Source organism: Anopheles bellator, chromosome 2 (assembly GCF_943735745.2).
Source record: "Anopheles bellator chromosome 2, idAnoBellAS_SP24_06.2, whole genome shotgun sequence".
Classification (NCBI taxonomy): domain Eukaryota; kingdom Metazoa; phylum Arthropoda; class Insecta; order Diptera; family Culicidae; genus Anopheles; species Anopheles bellator.
The window spans coordinates 49,575,155-49,593,509 of record NC_071286.1 but is presented as its reverse complement, the minus strand read 5'-3'; the positions used below and the strand labels follow the sequence as shown (position 1 = coordinate 49,593,509).

Genomic DNA, 18,355 nt, shown 5'->3' with positions numbered 1-18,355 from the left:
CTTACTCCAGGATAGCGGATAGCAACTTAGCATGGTTGCGGATGATCACAACAGTAAGAGACAACGGGGGCATGACAAAACCTCCCAAAGTATAGTACTAAATACTATATGTTTATTTTTTGCATTACCTTATTTAGATGAAATAACATCCGAAAATTATGCAAACAAAGTATGGCTTACTTATTCAGAACCGCCGAGCAGTACTGTCTGCAATAGAGATTCTCTTTACCGCTCGATGTCGATCACCTTCGCGCACCAACTCGTTAAAGCGCCTGCTTTTACACCACAATCCATGTAATCGCACCACCTCAAACAAGGCCTACCATGTCCTACTTTAGTTTGCAAGCAAGAGGTGAAAAATGTGTGAATATCTTATAATATATAATATATAATATAATATCTTATAATATCTTATAATTTCTATCTTTGTGTCTGAAAATAACATTTTGCGGGGATCGCATCAAATGTTTGTTCAGCTGCAGACCAAAGCTACTCGGCGTTTGAAATAGACATAGTAGACTCGATTTCTGAAACAAAAATGAATGCGATACGGCCCGATAGCTTGTGTCAATATTCGACATGTTACCTAGAAAGTAAAGTTTTGTATATTTATTTATAACCTGTTCAACAACCGTGGATGCTTAAATATTTTGAACGTTCAACTTGAGCCGAAAACATTGACTTCTAGATGGCGCTAAATGAGCCATATTTTGCATGAAATGAATTAGCCATATCCGATCATTGAGTTGCCCAATGAAAAGATGTCAAAAGAGAAAATGACAGATGTGGTCGCTTACCATCTGGAATAAGAATAATATAAGAATAAGAATAAATAAGAATATAATAAGAATATCAGAACATCTTGCCATCTTGGAGAAGAAGTGTTTACACGTCAGTCGGTCGGTGTCCGGTCGCCCCGTTTTGCAGTCGAAAACAGCACAATAACAGCAAGGATATCCTTTTCGAGGATTCTACATCGCCGTAGAAAGTAGCCTTTACCGTTTGCTAACACGTAGAATCAGTAACGCAGGAGCTGTGCTATTACGCTTCGACAACCGGCAACGCGGCTACGTGTACGTGTGCGGTTGTGCGGTGGTGCACTCTGCTTGCTGGCTTTATCCACCCCCTACGTCCGCAGGTTCCTCTGTTTTCTCTTCGCGGAATACACAACCGTACTGTTCTGCTGTGAGGCTACAAACATATCCAAACTGCGTGTTGTACGTGCCAGCAACCATCTACCCTCCCTGATAGACCACCAAAGTATACACACAGTGACACCAAGGAGTAAGCCAAAAAATGAACATCTTTCGATTGGCTGGGGACTTGTCACATTTGCTGGCAATCATTCTGCTGCTGATAAAAATATGGAAAACCAGATCGTGCGCAGGTATTTCCGGCAAGTCGCAGATTCTGTTCGCCATCGTCTACATTAGTCGCTACCTGGACTTAGTGACGACGTTCATCAGTTTATACAATACTTTCATGAAGCTGGTCTTCATCAGTGCTGCAGTTGCGACAATATATCTGATGTATGTGAAATTCAAGGCGACATACGATCATAATCACGACTCGTTCCGCATCGAATTTCTACTTATACCGTGTTTCGTGCTGGCCCTGCTGATCAACAATGCTTTTACCCCGCTGGAGATCCTGTGGACGTTTTCCATCTATTTAGAAGCTGTGGCTATTCTGCCACAACTGTTCCTGGTTAGCAAGACCGGCGAGGCGGAAAGCATTACCAGCCATTATCTCTTTGCTCTCGGCTCGTATCGTGCACTCTATTTGCTAAACTGGATCTATCGATACTACGCAGAAGGACACTACGATCTGATTGCTATATTTGCCGGCGCCATACAGACGATCTTGTACTGCGATTTCTTCTATCTCTACATCACGAAAGTCTTGAAGGGCAAGAAGCTTCAGTTACCAGCGTAAATCGGTTGGAAGAGAGTAACAACAATGTATTGGACCGTTTTCGCCGGTTGGATTAATCTTCCTTTCACTTCGTGTGGTGGTTTACGAGAGATACGAAAAAACCGATAGCATTAAGCAACACAGTAATGTGCGGATCTTTCAAATCAATTTCAGACACACACTGGATACAAAACAGAGTTTTCTCCACATCAGCATCAGTGTCGTGACTTAACCTAAGGTTTTGTTTTAACATTATCATGTCATTCTCTTTGTATTTTCCTGGCCATCAAGCGGCCTTGCGGTATGTTGAAAAAGCGAAACCCTGTCCCGCGGTGTGAAATGATGCGATTGTGAGGTTGAAATAAAAGCGATTGCGAAAAACAAAGCAAAATTATAATATTATTAGACTATACTATTAGAACAATTAGCATGCAAGATTCACTTTCAATAAACGAAAAGAAAAAAAAGTAAAAACTAAATTGTTCAACCGTTCTTGTCAGTTAAAAAAAGCATCGTGGATGCTAAAACAATTCAACGCGGGTTCCCTCTAAAATTCTTGAAGTTTACAAATAATTTAATTTTTTTTTGTATATCGTATTAAATCATGTGCAAAAAAGTTTACCTTACTTTGAACATTGTATATTTTTTATTTCTAAACAATTTCTTTAGTTCAAACTATTCATACATATGGTTTCATACAATTTTACTGTGACTATAGCTCGTTACTAATTGATGGGTCCCAAACTCGAACTAATTGCACTTTGCTCTTCGGAATCCTCCCTGATAGTTACCGATTATTTCATTAAACTATAAGACTAGTTGTTCCTGCAGAACGACACGGATTGAACACCGGAACACCACTCTTTAGTTGCTATAGACTAGTATATCTTCTTTTTTGTACTGAAACTCCTGCTTTTTATCAAAATCCACTAAAATGAGTGACTATATCGAACTTACACAGCAAAAAATTTGCAACAGCACTATTTATATGTTGAAACAAAGCTTTTCAAGGTAGTTTTGAGCCTATTTTTATGCTTTAAGTGGCTTCCACATATTGTGGTTTATTTTTGGTAATTTCAAACTATAACATGGTAAATTATTTCTGTATTGATTATCTGATTATTTGAATATAAACTAACTTAAACTAACTACTGACCTGAAAAGATTTTAAATTGAATCGATTTTCCTGTTATGCCCTTTCTTAACTAGTGCTTAGGTAATGAAGTTTGCAAAAAATAAAGCAAATCGTTCTGGGATCTCGCGGATAAATTTACGGTATGAGCAAACACATAAAATGTCTGTGAGTTTGTGTAGAGTTTTACTCTTTTTCATGTTAAAATAACTTTATATTAACGTCAATCTTTATTTAACAAAACAAATTACAATCATAAATGTAAGCAAGTTAGTCAGATGTTTGTTTTTTGCACTATTATTCATTTATAGCTTCTTTTTGCATTTTCGACAAAATAAAGTCAAAGGAAAAATATATGTAATTATTTGTACAATGATGATCAATTTTTCCAGGTCTTGAACAGTTGAAAGAAATGCGTTCAAATTTATCATTTGAACATTTATACAATATTTGAACATTAATAACGTTATTTAAATAAGTCAGCTCATCACCACGAGTTTCACTGCGTCAATGTTAATGATTATTGAGAATAAAAACAGAAATCCCAATCTGTCTTATTCTTCAATCATCATCGGAAAAACTGTGAATACGAAGGATATGAGCTTTCAGCACTTTTTGATAACCAAAAGCTTTGGGACAGAAGGTACAACGAAATGGTTTTTCTTTCGTATGCGACCTTATGTGGACTTTCAGGTTCGATTTTCGATGAAACATTTTAGGGCATATTGGGCATGCAAAACTTCGAGCTGCATTGTGGAGCACCATATGGCGCCTCATTGTTACCCTGTGGATAGAAGAAAATAAGATGCAAAAGTTTCATGATTCGATTTTTAATTTAACACTGTAATGTGTAACATTTACCTCGTTTTGAAACTGATTTCGCATAAATCACAGCTGTAGTCTTTTCCTGAATGTTGGTTCGTATTATGCTGAGAAAGTTTTCTTTTGGATTGAAACTCTTTATCGCACAAGGAGCACGGATGATATTCTTGGCTGTGCTGATCGTTACGATGTAAGCGGAGAGCTATTTTGCACGGAAAGTTCAGTTCACAATCTTTCTCCGGACACCGGTATGGCTTTAAACCTAGGTGACGATTTAGGTGGCCATCAAAACGATTCTTTTCGATCTTCTTTCCACACCGATCGCAATCGATAAGAAGATTGCGGTAAATTGCTTTTTCATCTCGTGGACGAGATTTACTTGTCACTGTTTGATTGGAAAGGATTTCCACCTCAGGTAAACTAAATTTATCAACTAGTAACTCTGTCTCGACGATACCGACGAAATGTTCGCTGTTGGTACTTTCACGTTCATCCATGGCCATTTTGTCTGTTGGACATATTTCTTCTGTTATGAATGTGTCTTCATCACCATCAGCGCTAACGATTAAAGAATTATTTGGTTTTAAGTAACCCTCAGGTTTAGGTTCAGTTCGAAACAGCTCTTGTTCTTTCATCTGCTTGCACTGCATTTGTTTTAGAGTGTGTTGTGCGTTCCAACATTTGCGCCGAAACTTCCAAATATCATCTACTTTCAGTCTGCATACAACGCATATTCCGGCAGGTAGGAAGTCATCCGACAGTGTGAGCTATGGATTAGAGCAAATATTAAGGTATGTGGCTCGCAAATTAGAGAACTGTCCTGTCCTACCTGTATATTGGTGCAATCATATATTTTATCAATATCAGCCGAATCTAACGAGCATATGCGATTTTTACTCAAACACAAGCGACATAATTCTCTCCAGTTGATCTCGTGCCTGTCCATAATATTTTGTTTTTGCGTTCCGTTTTTCGTAATACAGTCTTTTACTAGTTATACTTACTAAGTTACTAGTGACAGTTATTCGCTTTTATCGTACTAAATGCAAACTAACTACTAACTACTAACTAACTCGCTACTCGTACTCGTACTAACTCGCTGAAGTTTCCGCAGTTTTGTTTTGTTTCATAAGGATAAATCGCGCTATAAACAAGTTTAGACTGCTCTGGTTGAATTCTACAGAACGAAGAGCTACTCCCTATAACATAACATCGAAACATTGCTACAAACTTAGTTCAGTATTAAAGGGTGGTTCATACCCGATTTGTTTTGTCGTTTTGTTATAAACAACGGCCAAATATATTTCGATGGTTGAACATTTATTTGGAAGGTTCATTCGCCAAATTTATGAATAAAATATAATTTTCCGGGGAAATACGAAAAACTAATTTCTTGAAAACCATATTTTAAACCTTAGTTTTTGAAAAACCTGCGGTACAGCGACAGGGATTGTTTGCGCCGCATCTTCGGACAGCGAATACTTAGCAGAAATGGTGTTGTGAACTGAGAAAAAACCAGAAATGATGTTGTGAACCTCCAAGAAGTACGTGAACAAACCAGGAATAATTCACGACTTCAAGACCCAAAATGAAATAGCTATTGCCGAGATAGGATCTGATAAAAATGTACTCAAAAATAGGTCTTGCAAATGGTCGTCTATCTTACAGCCAAACGGTGTTTATTTGCTACAATTTAGTTGACATTTTATTTGGTTATTTTTTGGTTATTTCCATCATATTATTCAATGTGTGTTACCCATTTCTTGGGAGTTTCGTATCCAGCAATCACGACCACCGAGCCTGGCCTGGAACAGCGCAAACGACTCAACTGGGACCTTTGAAGCTTATGTCACTGTAAAATATCAAAATACGCTCCATCAGTTTGGCATATGTTTGATTAGATCTATTTAAGTTCACACGAATTACTCTGTAATAGAAGGTTCAGGAAAATGTATGATCCATTCTTTATCCACCGCTTTTTTGACACCATGACAGCGAGCAATATGGTCCTTTGCCATGTGGCGATACGTGAAGAAAGAAGAGCACATCCGGCATGCAAATGGTTTCGCCCCTGTATGTATTCTAGTGTGTACTCTTAGTTGAAATTTATTGTAAAATCGCATAGGACAGACGGTACAGGCGTGTTTGCGATTACCAATATGATAATCTCGATGCTGGTTCAAACGTGACCTGGAAACAATAAGGGAAATATGGAATCAGTGTCTACAATAGTATCCAAAATAAAATTGCACACACCTTGTCGTAAACTTCTTGGGACACATGTCGCATTCATATCTAGGTTCAGTGTGGCACTCGCGTATATGTCCCAACAAGTCACGTCTAGCCTTATACACTTTTTCACAGGATTCGCAAGGAAAAGTTTCATTGCCGTGCCTACAGCGAATGTGAAGTCGACGGGCGTGTTTACAGTGAAAAGTAGCTTCACATCCATCCGTGCCGCAAACGTACGGACGAATTCCTTTGTGCTTGTTCGTATGTCCCTCCATTCTGTTTCGTTCAATCATTTTACCACAGATAGTGCATTCCATGAGTAACGATCTATATAGTGCTTTTCCCGTCATTGGTTGTCGACTTGTCAGGCGCAACTTTGTGTTAGTGTTATCAGGCGTACAAGAGGATCGAATTGGAAAATGCTCCTCAGAAACCGGCATATACTCCTGGCTAAGAGAGTCCAAATCCAAAAATTCTATTTCAAAATCAATCTGGACTTGAGGTTCCATTTTACATTCTTCAATAAAGGGGTCCACATCCGTGGGTGAAGGTAATGGTTGGATCAGCTCCATGCTCGGTCCGATATCTGTGGTTTGACTTGTTTCTTCTGGATCTCGGCGAGAATCGGGACGAGAAGAAGCACTAATTTCCTCTACCTTGATCATCATTTCCCTCGTCACTGACTGTTTTCCTTCGAGGGAATAGTGTAAGTCGGAGATTTTGGCTACTCGCAGTAACCTCTGCGTCTTCCAGCATTCGCGCCCAAATCGATAAAACTTTCGCACATTTCTGGCACAGACCAGGCATATTGTTGATGGCAGTCGTTTGTCCTGAAGATCGATCTACGAATAAGATGGGTGAACAAAGGCACAACATAACAAACATAACAGTTTTCGTGAGCAACAAACCTCCAGTCTAAGACATTCACGGATTTGGTTATATATTTTTTCATCATTTAGATTATTGGTTGGATTAGAATAGCTCATGCACAGACGGCAAACTTCCATTGTAATTGCACTATCAAACCATAACGTAACTTGGTACGTGTTTCCAAAAGCGTGTTTTTTCGTCTCTTCGTTCGTTTAGGAACTTGTTTTCATGCCAGCTGTCACTTCAGCTGTCAGCTGACAGCTGTTCTATAAAAATACTGCTAACGTTCTCGCACCGAACCCAGTGAAACTTCTTCACCAATCCCACATGCACATGTATTGTTGGGAATTGCATTAGACATTATTGTTGTGTTTTTCTATTTTATTCATGGTTGGCTTAAACAGTCTAAATATACTCATACTTAATTCATACTTTATATGTGCCAAATTTAATTCCCTATACGTCGATTCGTCGATTCGTAGATACGTCGATACGACGATTCGTCGAAACGACGATCCCTCATGTGTCAAAAGATTGTCAAAACAATGAGTTGTCAATTCCAGCGTTAACCGAAAAACCGCATACGCATTGTTCATTGCGAGGATTCAGAGTGTAAGATATTGTGTTAAACCGCTCTCAAAAATGTCCGCAAGGTACGATCGTGCTGTTACTGTGTTTTCACCCGATGGCCACTTGCTGCAAGTGGAATACGCCCAAGAGGCAGTGCGCAAAGGATCGACTGCGGTAATCTATCGTTCTTTCTAGTGTCCGAATGTTCATCTACGACATGGCTCGTAACTATTTTGTTGTAATTGGAAATCTTTTTTCAGATTGGTGTCCGTGGCAAAGATGTAGTGGTTCTTGGCGTTGAGAAAAAGTCAGTGGCCAAATTGCAAGAAGAACGCACGGTGCGTAAGATATGCCTGTTGGATCATCATGTTGTAATGGCCTTCGCTGGATTAACAGCGGATGCTCGAGTGTTGATCAACCGTGCGCAAGTGGAGTGCCAGTCGCACAAGTTGAACGTTGAAGATCCTGTAACATTGGAGTACATTACTCGCTATATTGCTGGTCTGAAGCAAAAATACACCCAGAGTAACGGCCGCCGTCCTTTCGGAATTTCTTGCCTCATCGGCGGTTTTGATTATGATGGTAAACCACACTTGTATCAAACGGAACCATCCGGCGTATACTGTGAGTGGAAAGCCAATGCAACTGGGCGCTCAGCGAAAACTGTTCGGGAATTTCTCGAAGCGCAGTATACACCCGAAACAGTTAGCACTGAAAAGGGAACCATAACCTTGGCTATTCGCGCTTTACTGGAAGTGGTACAGTCAGGGCAGAAAAACCTAGAGGTAGCTGTTATGCGCCGTGATAGACCTATGACCATGTTGGATACAGCGACGATTGAAAATTACGTTAAAACCATTGAAGCTGAAAAAGAAGAGGAGGCCGAGAAGAAGAAACTAAAGAAATAATCGATGCATTAAGGCAATTATGTATCAGCATGTCTGTTCTGATTTTTTTTCTAAAGGTTCTGGAAAACAAAATAAAATGATTTGATTTTTCCATCTATAAAAGCAACTAGAATGGTATTCTTATACGGGTGATGTTTGTTTGCTGTGTTTGTTTGCTGTTTGTTTGCTTTGTGCGTTGCATTGCGAAGGAGTCCATGCAAATTGTAAGGATCGGATTATTGGAAAGTGTAATTTAAATGTATACAGGCATATTATGAAGACAGACGTTAAGTAAATGCAGAATTTTCTTGGAGTCGTAAGCCACCAAGTAATAGTTTTTGGACTTCTAATTAAGTTACAAATTCACACATTGTGGAATGATTACAAATGCATGTTTATTGATACGGTTGTATGTTCTAGGCATGGCTGAGCAAGTTTCAGATTTAAGACCAACGGAAGATCTTTAAATTATCCCTTAGCACAAAGAAGAGCTTCAGCCAATTCAACTGCGATAGCTGCATTTGCCCGAATCTGAAAAATATACCCATTAGTGAAATGCCAAACTTTCTGTGAGTATGAAAGTTCTTTCTTACATCAACACTAGTAGCGGTAGACATCTGACGCTGCGCCTCGTTGAGAATTTCTTGACAGGCTGATAGATCAAGATGCTCTACAGGATGTGCTTCTTCTGCAAGTATTTGCACCGACGAATCCGCATTTACGGTGATGGTTCCACTCGACACGAAAATCTTTTTTATGATTCCATCTTTCTGATGGACCGTAAGTACTCCTGATTTCAACATCGCTAGAAAAAAGATTGAGAAAAAAGAAACACTTGTTTGTAGGCTTGCTACTTGTTACAACCATAACCATAGAACTTATTATTGTCAGTTGTAGCTTCAGTTAGCTGGATGAATAACTACACAATGTCTATTTAAGTCTACTTCTAAACATACCAAGGGTAGGGACGTGATTGGGCTTAATTCCGAAAGAACCGCTGAAAGAAGGCACATCTATTTGATGGACACCAATCTCTTTGTAGAAAACTTTGTTGGTAGCTGCTAGAGTGAAAACAATGTTTTCTGAATATTGGCGGGATTGAATCCGCAACGTTCTCTGCGCTGTTGTAAATATGGCACTTCGTATGATCAACGACATACTGTTAAACTATTTGTGAATCAGCTGCAAAACGACACACAATCTAACTGAGGACCCCAAAACTATCAAAGCGCGAGTTCATAGCTTACTGTTCTGTGCTATTTTTTCTTATTCTTGCTTTTTTCCAAACCTTGTACACAATTGCTTCAAACTTTTGTGCAAAAGTTGCACGAAAATTAAATAAATCAGCTTATCCCGCTAGAGAGAGCTGTCGTCGTGGTATTTATTTATAGCTTCTTTCTCTTTCTTTACAATTCTTCCTGTACAATGACTGTTCTACTGGTTCTACTGGTTCATTAAAAATAAATGGGTTGATGGTTAGTTTTCATTAAAAATAAAACAAATAACAAAAAACTTCTTAATGAACCAACTATCGAATATCGCTAATAAGAAAGTCGAAAAGATATGAATACTTGCATGTTATTTTTTGAGTTTATTTTACTGTTAGTTGTTGAATTAATTTGCCTCGAAAGAGATGTTGTTTTATGTATGCAATGTTGTTCCTCTTTATGTAATCATGCAAAGTTCAAGTTGCATCATTTCATGAATTTTCTTTGTATTATTTGTATTATCTGAACTTGTCATAGTCAAAACGCGAAAATACTTTCTGTGTGCATAAATAAACACTGTTGCCAATCAGATGCTTGAACAAGGTATAAATTAATATGTGTAGATTTAACTCTAACTTATGGATCATATTAACTTAACCATCCAGATTGCACTTGAAATTGAGGAACTTGAGCTGACATATTCACTGCTACTGTTAGTTTTTAAGAAAAAATTGTGATTCAAACCTTAGAAAACTAAAATGAGTTGCACATACCAATAATTCAGACTAAACAGTCATTCAAGCGTTAGGGTTTGTATTTCAAATCAAATGGAACACTTATCGTTTTCAATCATGCCTAAAAAGCAAAACTAAAATCAACGCAATACGAACGTGCTATGCGACATCGCAGCAGAGGTTCAAAAGACTTTGGTTTATTCACCGGCTCAGTCGGATGCTGATAAGCCCATATACAAACGACAGTTTTTGGTAGAACGGCTTTATATTGGTGGTTTAGTAATGGTGCTAACATACTCATATATTCAACACACAAGCCGTAGAATAAGCCATAATCCATTACAATCTGACGCGCTTGTTTTAGCAGAAGGGAAAGTTTATTATCTGATATTGAGAAGTCACGTAATTAAGTCATAGCCAGAATCACACCACGCTTAATGGCTTCTGGTGAGATAAATTTTGATGCGTATTTCTTCGCTTTAGCGACCATTCATCTCTGTCAGTCCAAAACGAAAACAAAACCGAATAACGAAAGTGTGGCATAAATGTAGATTGTACACCTAACAGCATTACTATGTGTTCATGAATTTGTTTTTGAAGAGAAATAATTATTTGTATTTGACGTACTTCTTCAATATAAACTTAATTTCAAGGCCAATTCCACGATGTACTTGACGTGCGCTTTGTATGCTTCATCTCAACTAGTCTGTATTACAGTACGGGACGAATTAGGAACCAAGTCAAATAATATCTGAAAACATAAAAATATAAAAACAATAATCGCACTTTCATTCACCGCTTAGGGAAAGCTGGTCTAACATGCTAGTAGGAACTTTTGTTTAACATAACATCCAATCTCTCCGCTACAGAATCGTTTATGCTTTTTTTGGTGGTTTAACTTACCGTAAAAATCCCCATCCGATCGCGAGTCGTTTAACAAACCACAGTGACAAAAAAATCCGGTCATAAAGTCACAAGAAGTAGCGGCTCTCGTGTGTCTACTCGTAAATCTACTCGCAACGAAGAAAACATCGCTAGCATTTCGAACAGAGATTTAAAAAGTCATTTCATTGTAGGAAGATGCATTACGATTAGTCGACTGTGCCCCTGAGACCACGTAGGAGATGTCAGCATGCCGGATTACGCACAGCTGTTCTTTTCCTTAAGATATATGACTGTTGAAAGGCCCAAGCATCTGTAGTTGATTTTGTTGTTTGGTTTCAACTTATTGTTATGGTTGCGATCGTGCTAGACTCGCTAGGTACGACCATTGAGACACAGCACAGTTGGATGTGTGGATTTGTGTAACGAAGTTACTTTCAGAAATATTTTACCATTGGAAGTGCCTGAAAGGGCAATTACCGTACCGAATACGAAAATATACGTCAACGAAAACCTCAAGTTTCCAGTTTTCGACAAAACACGCTTTTAAATTCATCGTCTTATAAGCACCCCGCAGACATAACTCTTTCATCCACAAGAGCAAGACTAAGGTCACTGGAGCTGCATGCCGGTAAATATTAATGTATTTATTAACATATAAAAACACTTTAAATAATTTATTAAACTTGATTACAGTGTGCTGGCCTTTTTTTCATTTGCCTTTTCCTCATCTAGGCATGCCCAGCCATGTCTGACAGCGATAGTAAGAGCGATAATATCTGTCCGCTGTGCGGTGCGGATCCGGTGTTAATTTGTTTCACAATTTATAATTTATAATCGTCCAGTACAGACAGGCTATGAAGGCCTAACGTGAACAGTGGGTCCAAACGACCCGTGCACTAATGATAGTTTGTCTGTCCGACGGCGCCGACGATGGTGGCGGTCAGAGGTAACATGCGATAAGTAGATAATGATACTAAGTTTATGAAATGGAAATGTTGATATAAGTAAAAACATTTACAGTACACGTTAATTGAAAGGCAAATAGCAAAACGACGACAACGAAGTGATTAAGCATTAGGTGTAGTAATATAGCTCTGCGAACGATTTGCTTACTACAAACTGATTGAGTTTTTGCAAACACTTTTAAAAATCGTAAAAATTTGTCTTATAATGTAGATTTTTGTATAGCCTTCAAGGTATTGAGATCTTATCAATTTATGCACAATTTTCTGATCTACTTATTACGTGTGAGAGTTCCAAAGTTATTACTCCAAAGTAGAGCAGTTTTATTTTCATGTACTTGTGAAGTACAATGTGCCGAAGGTTTATCGATCACTTCCAGTAACCACTATCTTTGCAGTTTACGTTGCTGTTGTACTTTATTATTACTATTATTATTATTATTTATTACTATTATAACACTTGGTTCTTGAGAATATAAATTGTAAAAATTATGTCAACAGTACTTGATACAAGATTACAAATTCACCTAAAAAAGCGCATACCGAATACTTTTAAATCGATTATAACCAAACATGAAGTATTCGTATGTTAACTAATGCATTAGAACATGCCATTTAATATATAATATATTATCTTTTCTGGGGATTTCACGACGTTTTCGGTTATGTCGGTGCATCGAAGAATGACCAGCTGAGCGCGTTGCTCATCTTGTCGATCGTGTTGAGGTGACCGTTTTTCGTTTTCACTTTTCGTCGTCAGTCGCGAGTTTTTATGTCATGATTGCCACTTGAACGGTTTTTTTTATCTTCGAGAAATGGATTGCGCCGTAATTATTTGAACGGTTTCACAGTGCAATGGACCTTACGCAGAGTGCGTCCCGTAGCGCGAGCTCATGGTGTGATTTTCAGATGTTGGAGCTTGCGAAGCCTTTTTCGATCCGACAGTTTGCGATGTGGCTGCCCGACTTCCCAGCACCCCATACGATCGAGTAAAATTCAAAACAGACATTATCGCGGTGGTCATAAATTTAACATTTCCTTCATAACTCGTGATGATAAGCATCCAGCAGTTTAACTTAGCATCCCTTGTGTCTACATGGTACGTAGGGAGCGTTTCGTTGTCGCTGATATTGCCAGGAAACTGAAGGCCTGTGCCCGGTGATCAGAGTGCTCGGTCAAACTAAACTCCGACATGGCCACGGCGTAGTTATTAATGAAGCTATCGCGTGAATTATTTTAATGGATGATATCAAGATTTATTTGTTTGTTTGCCCCTGTCATAGAATCGTTGTGTATATAATTCGTTGTCAGTTTAATGTCGCCACCTGTCGCTAGCGTTTCCTATTAATCACACCAATTGGTGTGCTTCCCCCCGCAGTGTCGGCTGCCGTCGCGAGAGAGGAAGAGAGAGAGAGCGCGCGAGGGGATGTCAGATGACAGACAGTCTCGTTGGGTGACAAAAAGAGACACAGTAATGCCACCAAACGGTGGCTGCAGCCGCCGCACGGTGGGATGGCTGTTTCGGTGCGGTGTGTCGTTTTGCCTCGGCGATGTTTTAACAGACTGGCGTTTTATTTTGGGGCGCCAAGTCGGCCGCCACGGAATGGACGGTGAACCCTCGGAAAAATGTCCCCTGACAAAAAGCGGCTGCAACGCCGTGCTGTGGATAGTGAAGGTTGTCAGCAATTAACTTTTGGTGTGATTTGTCTTTTCCTTTCAAGCGTGTTACCTTTTGCCGTTCACCACTCGGGTTTCAAACTCGCTTGTCGGGCCCATACCAACCAAAGCTAACTCACTCACACGCATTGTGGCACAAAAGGCCATTTTCTAATAAACGACTAAGAAATTTTTTTAAACTTTCCTTGTTATTTGATGTTTTCAGCAATTCTCACAAGTTTCTTGCCATAGCCTTGCTCTTAGGAATAATAATTAACAACGATTAGTATTACGATAGTTTGAGTACAATATATTACTAACTTAAGTTCAATATGTTCACATTCAGTATGTTTCAATTTTCCGACATTATTAGCCCTCAAACTGACAAGTGACAATTTTCATATAATTAATACTACTGATACCGGGTAGGTTTTTGTATAGTGTAACGAATGTCCAGGTTTTCAAGGGGTAGTGCAGTGCATGCATTTTCCACGGAAAAGTGGAACATGCATCAATATTTTGTAAAAGAAGCGAAAAATAATAGGAAATTGTAGAACCAAATGCTTTCTATTATAATACAGAGTTTTCCTAATGATTGCTAAACACTGTTCAAAAATTATCGATTGTCGAAACGTTCGAAACACTTTCCTCAATGTAATATTACGACTTTGTACAAAAATGTTTGAACAATTGTATGTTATATTGTATATTACATTGTTTAATTCGTGAATCCTCCGTTGTTAGAGCTGTCGGTAATGCTCGTCGTTTTTTGAAGTATGAAGTATTTAGAACATCTGAAGCGAAAGAACCCGTAGACTAGTATATTAAATCTGAATTTTGTTGTTGTTATGTTGCTGAAGCCCCAATAAATAAGTAAGTGAAGACCAATAAATAAGTAAAACACCCGTTACAAAATAGTTATGGCTGTCATTAGTCAACAATGCCTGTCAAAAAAACACGAGGCATAAAATTATACTTTGCCATCTAATGTAGGAGCTAAACTAATGATAATTCAACGCATGTACAAAACACAGAGAACACATTTTTATCCATTATTAGCGTCTCCAGTTCCCGTTGTGCGAGGTGCATGCATCAGTCCATTCCAATCGCTGGCAGTGTGGCGAAATTTGCCTCAAGCGCTGACGTAGCGGTTTTAATTTTGTCCTTCACTTTGATTTATCGCCTCTGCTCTTGAGATTTTTCAACCAGCGCTACCAACCACCATCGCTACCTGGCCCACCATTGCCGCTATTTTCGCTCAACTCAGCCGAGGCGGAGTAAAATGTGCATTTCGCGATATTACCAACCATCCGGTCCTACATTCAGAGCATTTTAAAAACTTGATTACGTTTATGCGCCGGCATTTCATCTCGCGCGAGCAGTTGCCCACTTTTACGACGACGACTTTTACGACTTCCCTGGAGAACACAAAACACGCGACCACGGTTATGCTGTACGTAGTTTGGCGGCAAAACGCACTCTCTACACGCACAAACTCTCGGGCTACACAATAATCAAGATTTATTTGTGCATGTTTTTCCGCCCGTCATTATACTGGGCCGAGTTTGAGCGTTAAGAATTGAATGATTTATGGTTCAATATCGCATATAAATTATTACCTAGCGTTGCTTTTTCGCTCCGCGGGTCTGCTACTCGCCGACGTGCCTTACTGCTGTGCCGCGACCATATTCTTTTATAAATTAGCCCTTTCGATTTCATCAACACCATAAGTCATCCGGCTTCAGCGGTCGATAAAATGAGGTTTGGTTTTTATTGTATAGTTTTGTTACAGTTTGACGCGATTGTTCGTTTTAGAAAGGATTTGATAACTGCAAAAATTTGACTTCCCGTGATGATTGGCAAGGTCAAATAATACAGAGGGTTTGGTTTATAATATTGTGCCGGAAGAATATAATGGGAAGTGCCGTAACCTTTTGGTTTAACTATAACGTTTGGTTGCCTTAATGCTGTAACGATTTTACCGTCCAAATGTGACGAAAACGATGTTTCGTGATTGGTTGAAATTATGTCATGCTATATGTTATAACGGGAATAATGTAAGATATGCAGCCTAGTAATGTTTTGGGCCATGCATTCAAACTCCCATGACTAAAACATATAATAGTATGCATTTATCACTTTCCCAGTTTCACGACAAATAAAACTGGAGTCGACGAGAGTCATTATAGATATATAGATTGATGAAAATCTGTATACGAGTATCCACTTAACTAATAGTGAAGGCAAATATGTATGTGAAAAGGTTTTGTTTCATGTTGCTACAGCATTTATAGAAGTAAACGGAACTATATCTACGTATCGCGATCTACCTTTTAGTTGAGTCTAAATTCCAGTAAGTCAATTGAGAATTAAAGTAGATGATTAATTACTAATGTACTACATGAAACATACATTCTAAAAACTCGAATCGTGGATTAAGTTATTAAAAGGCAAACAATAGTTTTTTTTTAGAAGAAGGACTGACCCTTAATTATAGACAATAATAGTTTATTGGGCAAAGTGGTGGAATATTGAAAATAGGTAAAGAAAAACAATATAGTTTAGGAGTGAAAAACTAGCTGTCTGTCGTTTCGTAGTATAATTCTTCTTCAACAACTTAACTAACAACATATTTTTTTATTGTTTTTGGCGTACGTCTGAATAAAAAAGTATTGTGGAATAAGGGAGTTGAATGCGTTACATCAAGCTAATTATTAATCCCCATTTTAAGTAGATAATAAGAAAGTGGGGTACACACAGGGCACAGGCGGCAAGGTGGACACGAATCGTCGTGTCTCAAACACGGATCGTTTCGACTGACAACAAATATGTGACGTGGTTGGGGCAAAATTGTTTATCTTTTTTCATTTTACCAACACATTCATCGCGATGTTGGTCTCCGGTAGCCCAAACAAATGTTCACTGTTTGCGTCAAGCATCGTGTTTTAAAGAAGGGAAAAGAATACCTATCTGTGAAGGATTTTACATGTTTGGGGAGCGTGCATGGGAAAGGTAATACCTGATGAATGGAAAAATATGAGCGTTAGGTCATGATAAGAAAAAAGATGGAGATAAAATTTAATGATTTACGAGACTAGAAGGAAGCTCTCAAGCATTGCCGCCATGACGTTCACCATATTTATTCCATAGTTTAGTTCTATACGTTGTGTAAATCAAAACAATTTGACGAGTTATATATAGTACAATGGCAAAAAAAACTAGGCTATTCAGAAGTACTGTAAGTGACAAATATACGTTTGCCCACTAATTTGTTATATTTCGAATTGAGAATATAGGAGCCACGAAGTGATGATTGTGCAGAACATAAAAAGTCACCTAAGGATTACAGCGATTAATAAATTGTTTGGGCCATGACGGCGGATAAGCTTTGCAGTTGCCAGAAACTTACTCAATGTCAAATTATACCAACAGAAATAGAGCTCATCCGCCCTGTGTCTGCTCTATGAATGGAGAACAGAGGCGACGAACGACGAAGAAAACAAAACCAAGTTGATTCAAAACACATTTGGAATAGACAAAAATAAGACTCAGAATTTCATAACAAGTTACTCCAACTTAGACTATCTTGGCTGTATTCCTTCACGAGCCCTGGAACTTGTAACTAAGCAATAACTAGCAATAGAGGAGCTGCTAGTACTTGAGAGCTAGTGATTTATTATACCGTCATGTGTCATGCGTGCGTATGTTAAAATGAACTGTTTTCCTTTCTGAGAACGCACAACGGACGAAGTAGCACGGCTCAGTAATTTTATCCAAAAGCGCAAGTGGAGTTCAACGGATCGCATCTGTCATTCCGAAAGACGGGGACTACGACATGACACAAAGAGGCCAGCCACTGTTCTGCCAGGATTTTGTTGTTATTATGTTGTTGATGCGCTCATCATTGCGCGACTTTGAAGAAGTAAACGACCGAAAAAAGACAAAAACGGATTCAAAATGCAACCAATATTGGATACAAGAATGTTGGAAGCTAGAGGAGCTAGACACAGAGAATTGTCAAAACAGGAGTTAGAAAAATGTATAAGTTTCGGTCGATCTGCAAATAAGAATTTTTGCACCAAACAATTTTAAGATTTTGCACGATTTGTACGATTTTAAGATTTGTATCAAATCAAAAATATGGTTTTAAATTTTGTAGGTTTTGCCTTTTTCTTGTGCATTGCGGTATTTAGTGAGGAGTTTTAACATTGAAAACATTGCGCAATTGTAATATTACAGTCGTCGTCTTGCTTATTTGTTTTGTGTGGAAGCGAAAAATAAAACAAGAAGCAGCAAACGAAACGGGTCATTTGTCATTTCTCCGGTTTCAACTTCTATACGGAAAACCACGATCCATGCCCATGCATCCGTTAACCGGGTAATTCGAGAATTCTGAGAATCGGATATTCGTTTCCACGACACTGAACTATGCACCGAATTAGTGTAAAATTTATTGCCTATTTCCTGTGCGCCAACCACATAA

At 38.6% G+C, this 18,355-nt stretch overlaps 5 protein-coding genes across 5 annotated transcripts; 2 read left to right on the top strand and 3 right to left on the bottom strand.

Moving 5' to 3' along the window:
* Positions 1-887: 887 nt before the first annotated feature.
* LOC131208960 (ER lumen protein-retaining receptor) lies at positions 888-2,417 on the top strand. Its single transcript, XM_058201910.1, has 2 exons — positions 888-1,073; positions 1,139-2,417. The coding sequence occupies exon 2, from the start codon at positions 1,297-1,299 to the stop codon at positions 1,933-1,935; it is 639 nt and encodes a 212-aa protein (XP_058057893.1). The 5' UTR covers positions 888-1,073; positions 1,139-1,296; the 3' UTR covers positions 1,936-2,417.
* A 234-nt stretch (positions 2,418-2,651) lies between these two features.
* Positions 2,652-4,903, bottom strand: LOC131210120 (zinc finger protein 425-like). The gene is made up of 3 exons (XM_058203322.1): positions 4,698-4,903; positions 3,908-4,635; positions 2,652-3,830 (listed from the first exon to the last, which is right to left on the bottom strand). Exons 1-3 carry the CDS (start codon positions 4,812-4,814, stop codon positions 3,608-3,610), a joined length of 1,068 nt encoding a protein of 355 aa, XP_058059305.1. The 5' UTR covers positions 4,815-4,903; the 3' UTR covers positions 2,652-3,607.
* A 667-nt stretch (positions 4,904-5,570) lies between these two features.
* Positions 5,571-7,170, bottom strand: LOC131210538 (zinc finger protein 850-like). The gene is made up of 4 exons (XM_058203798.1): positions 7,009-7,170; positions 6,125-6,942; positions 5,795-6,058; positions 5,571-5,720 (listed from the first exon to the last, which is right to left on the bottom strand). The coding sequence occupies exons 1-4, from the start codon at positions 7,105-7,107 to the stop codon at positions 5,693-5,695; spliced, it is 1,209 nt and encodes a 402-aa protein (XP_058059781.1). The 5' UTR covers positions 7,108-7,170; the 3' UTR covers positions 5,571-5,692.
* Positions 7,171-7,545: 375 nt separating this feature from the next.
* On the top strand, positions 7,546-8,573 carry LOC131209074 (proteasome subunit alpha type-7-1). Its single transcript, XM_058202053.1, has 2 exons — positions 7,546-7,714; positions 7,801-8,573. The coding sequence occupies exons 1-2, from the start codon at positions 7,613-7,615 to the stop codon at positions 8,446-8,448; spliced, it is 750 nt and encodes a 249-aa protein (XP_058058036.1). The 5' UTR covers positions 7,546-7,612; the 3' UTR covers positions 8,449-8,573.
* A 251-nt stretch (positions 8,574-8,824) lies between these two features.
* LOC131210149 (ATP synthase subunit delta, mitochondrial-like) lies at positions 8,825-9,655 on the bottom strand. The gene is made up of 3 exons (XM_058203354.1): positions 9,384-9,655; positions 9,021-9,232; positions 8,825-8,958 (listed from the first exon to the last, which is right to left on the bottom strand). Exons 1-3 carry the CDS (start codon positions 9,583-9,585, stop codon positions 8,896-8,898), a joined length of 477 nt encoding a protein of 158 aa, XP_058059337.1. The 5' UTR covers positions 9,586-9,655; the 3' UTR covers positions 8,825-8,895.
* Between the last annotated feature and the right edge of the window lie 8,700 nt (positions 9,656-18,355).

Excerpts from the sequence above, each read along its gene's own strand:
- LOC131208960 (XM_058201910.1), top strand. The coding sequence starts at position 1,297 with ATGAACATCTTTCGATTGGCTGGGGACTTGTCACATTTGCTGGCAATC.
- LOC131210120 (XM_058203322.1), bottom strand. The coding sequence starts at position 4,814 with ATGGACAGGCACGAGATCAACTGGAGAGAATTATGTCGCTTGTGTTTG. Across the intron at positions 4,636-4,697 it reads ATGATTGCACCAATATACAG|CTCACACTGTCGGATGACTT; the intron begins GTAGGACAGGAC and ends TCTAATCCATAG. Across the intron at positions 3,831-3,907 it reads GAAATCAGTTTCAAAACGAG|GGTAACAATGAGGCGCCATA; the intron begins GTAAATGTTACA and ends TTCTATCCACAG.
- LOC131210538 (XM_058203798.1), bottom strand. The coding sequence starts at position 7,107 with ATGGAAGTTTGCCGTCTGTGCATGAGCTATTCTAATCCAACCAATAAT. Across the intron at positions 6,943-7,008 it reads GTGAATGTCTTAGACTGGAG|ATCGATCTTCAGGACAAACG; the intron begins GTTTGTTGCTCA and ends TCTTATTCGTAG. Across the intron at positions 6,059-6,124 it reads CCCAAGAAGTTTACGACAAG|GTCACGTTTGAACCAGCATC; the intron begins GTGTGTGCAATT and ends TATTGTTTCCAG.
- LOC131209074 (XM_058202053.1), top strand. The coding sequence starts at position 7,613 with ATGTCCGCAAGGTACGATCGTGCTGTTACTGTGTTTTCACCCGATGGC. Across the intron at positions 7,715-7,800 it reads TGCGCAAAGGATCGACTGCG|ATTGGTGTCCGTGGCAAAGA; the intron begins GTAATCTATCGT and ends ATCTTTTTTCAG.
- LOC131210149 (XM_058203354.1), bottom strand. The coding sequence starts at position 9,585 with ATGTCGTTGATCATACGAAGTGCCATATTTACAACAGCGCAGAGAACG. Across the intron at positions 9,233-9,383 it reads CAATCACGTCCCTACCCTTG|CGATGTTGAAATCAGGAGTA; the intron begins GTATGTTTAGAA and ends TCTTTTTTCTAG. Across the intron at positions 8,959-9,020 it reads CTACCGCTACTAGTGTTGAT|ATTCGGGCAAATGCAGCTAT; the intron begins GTAAGAAAGAAC and ends TATATTTTTCAG.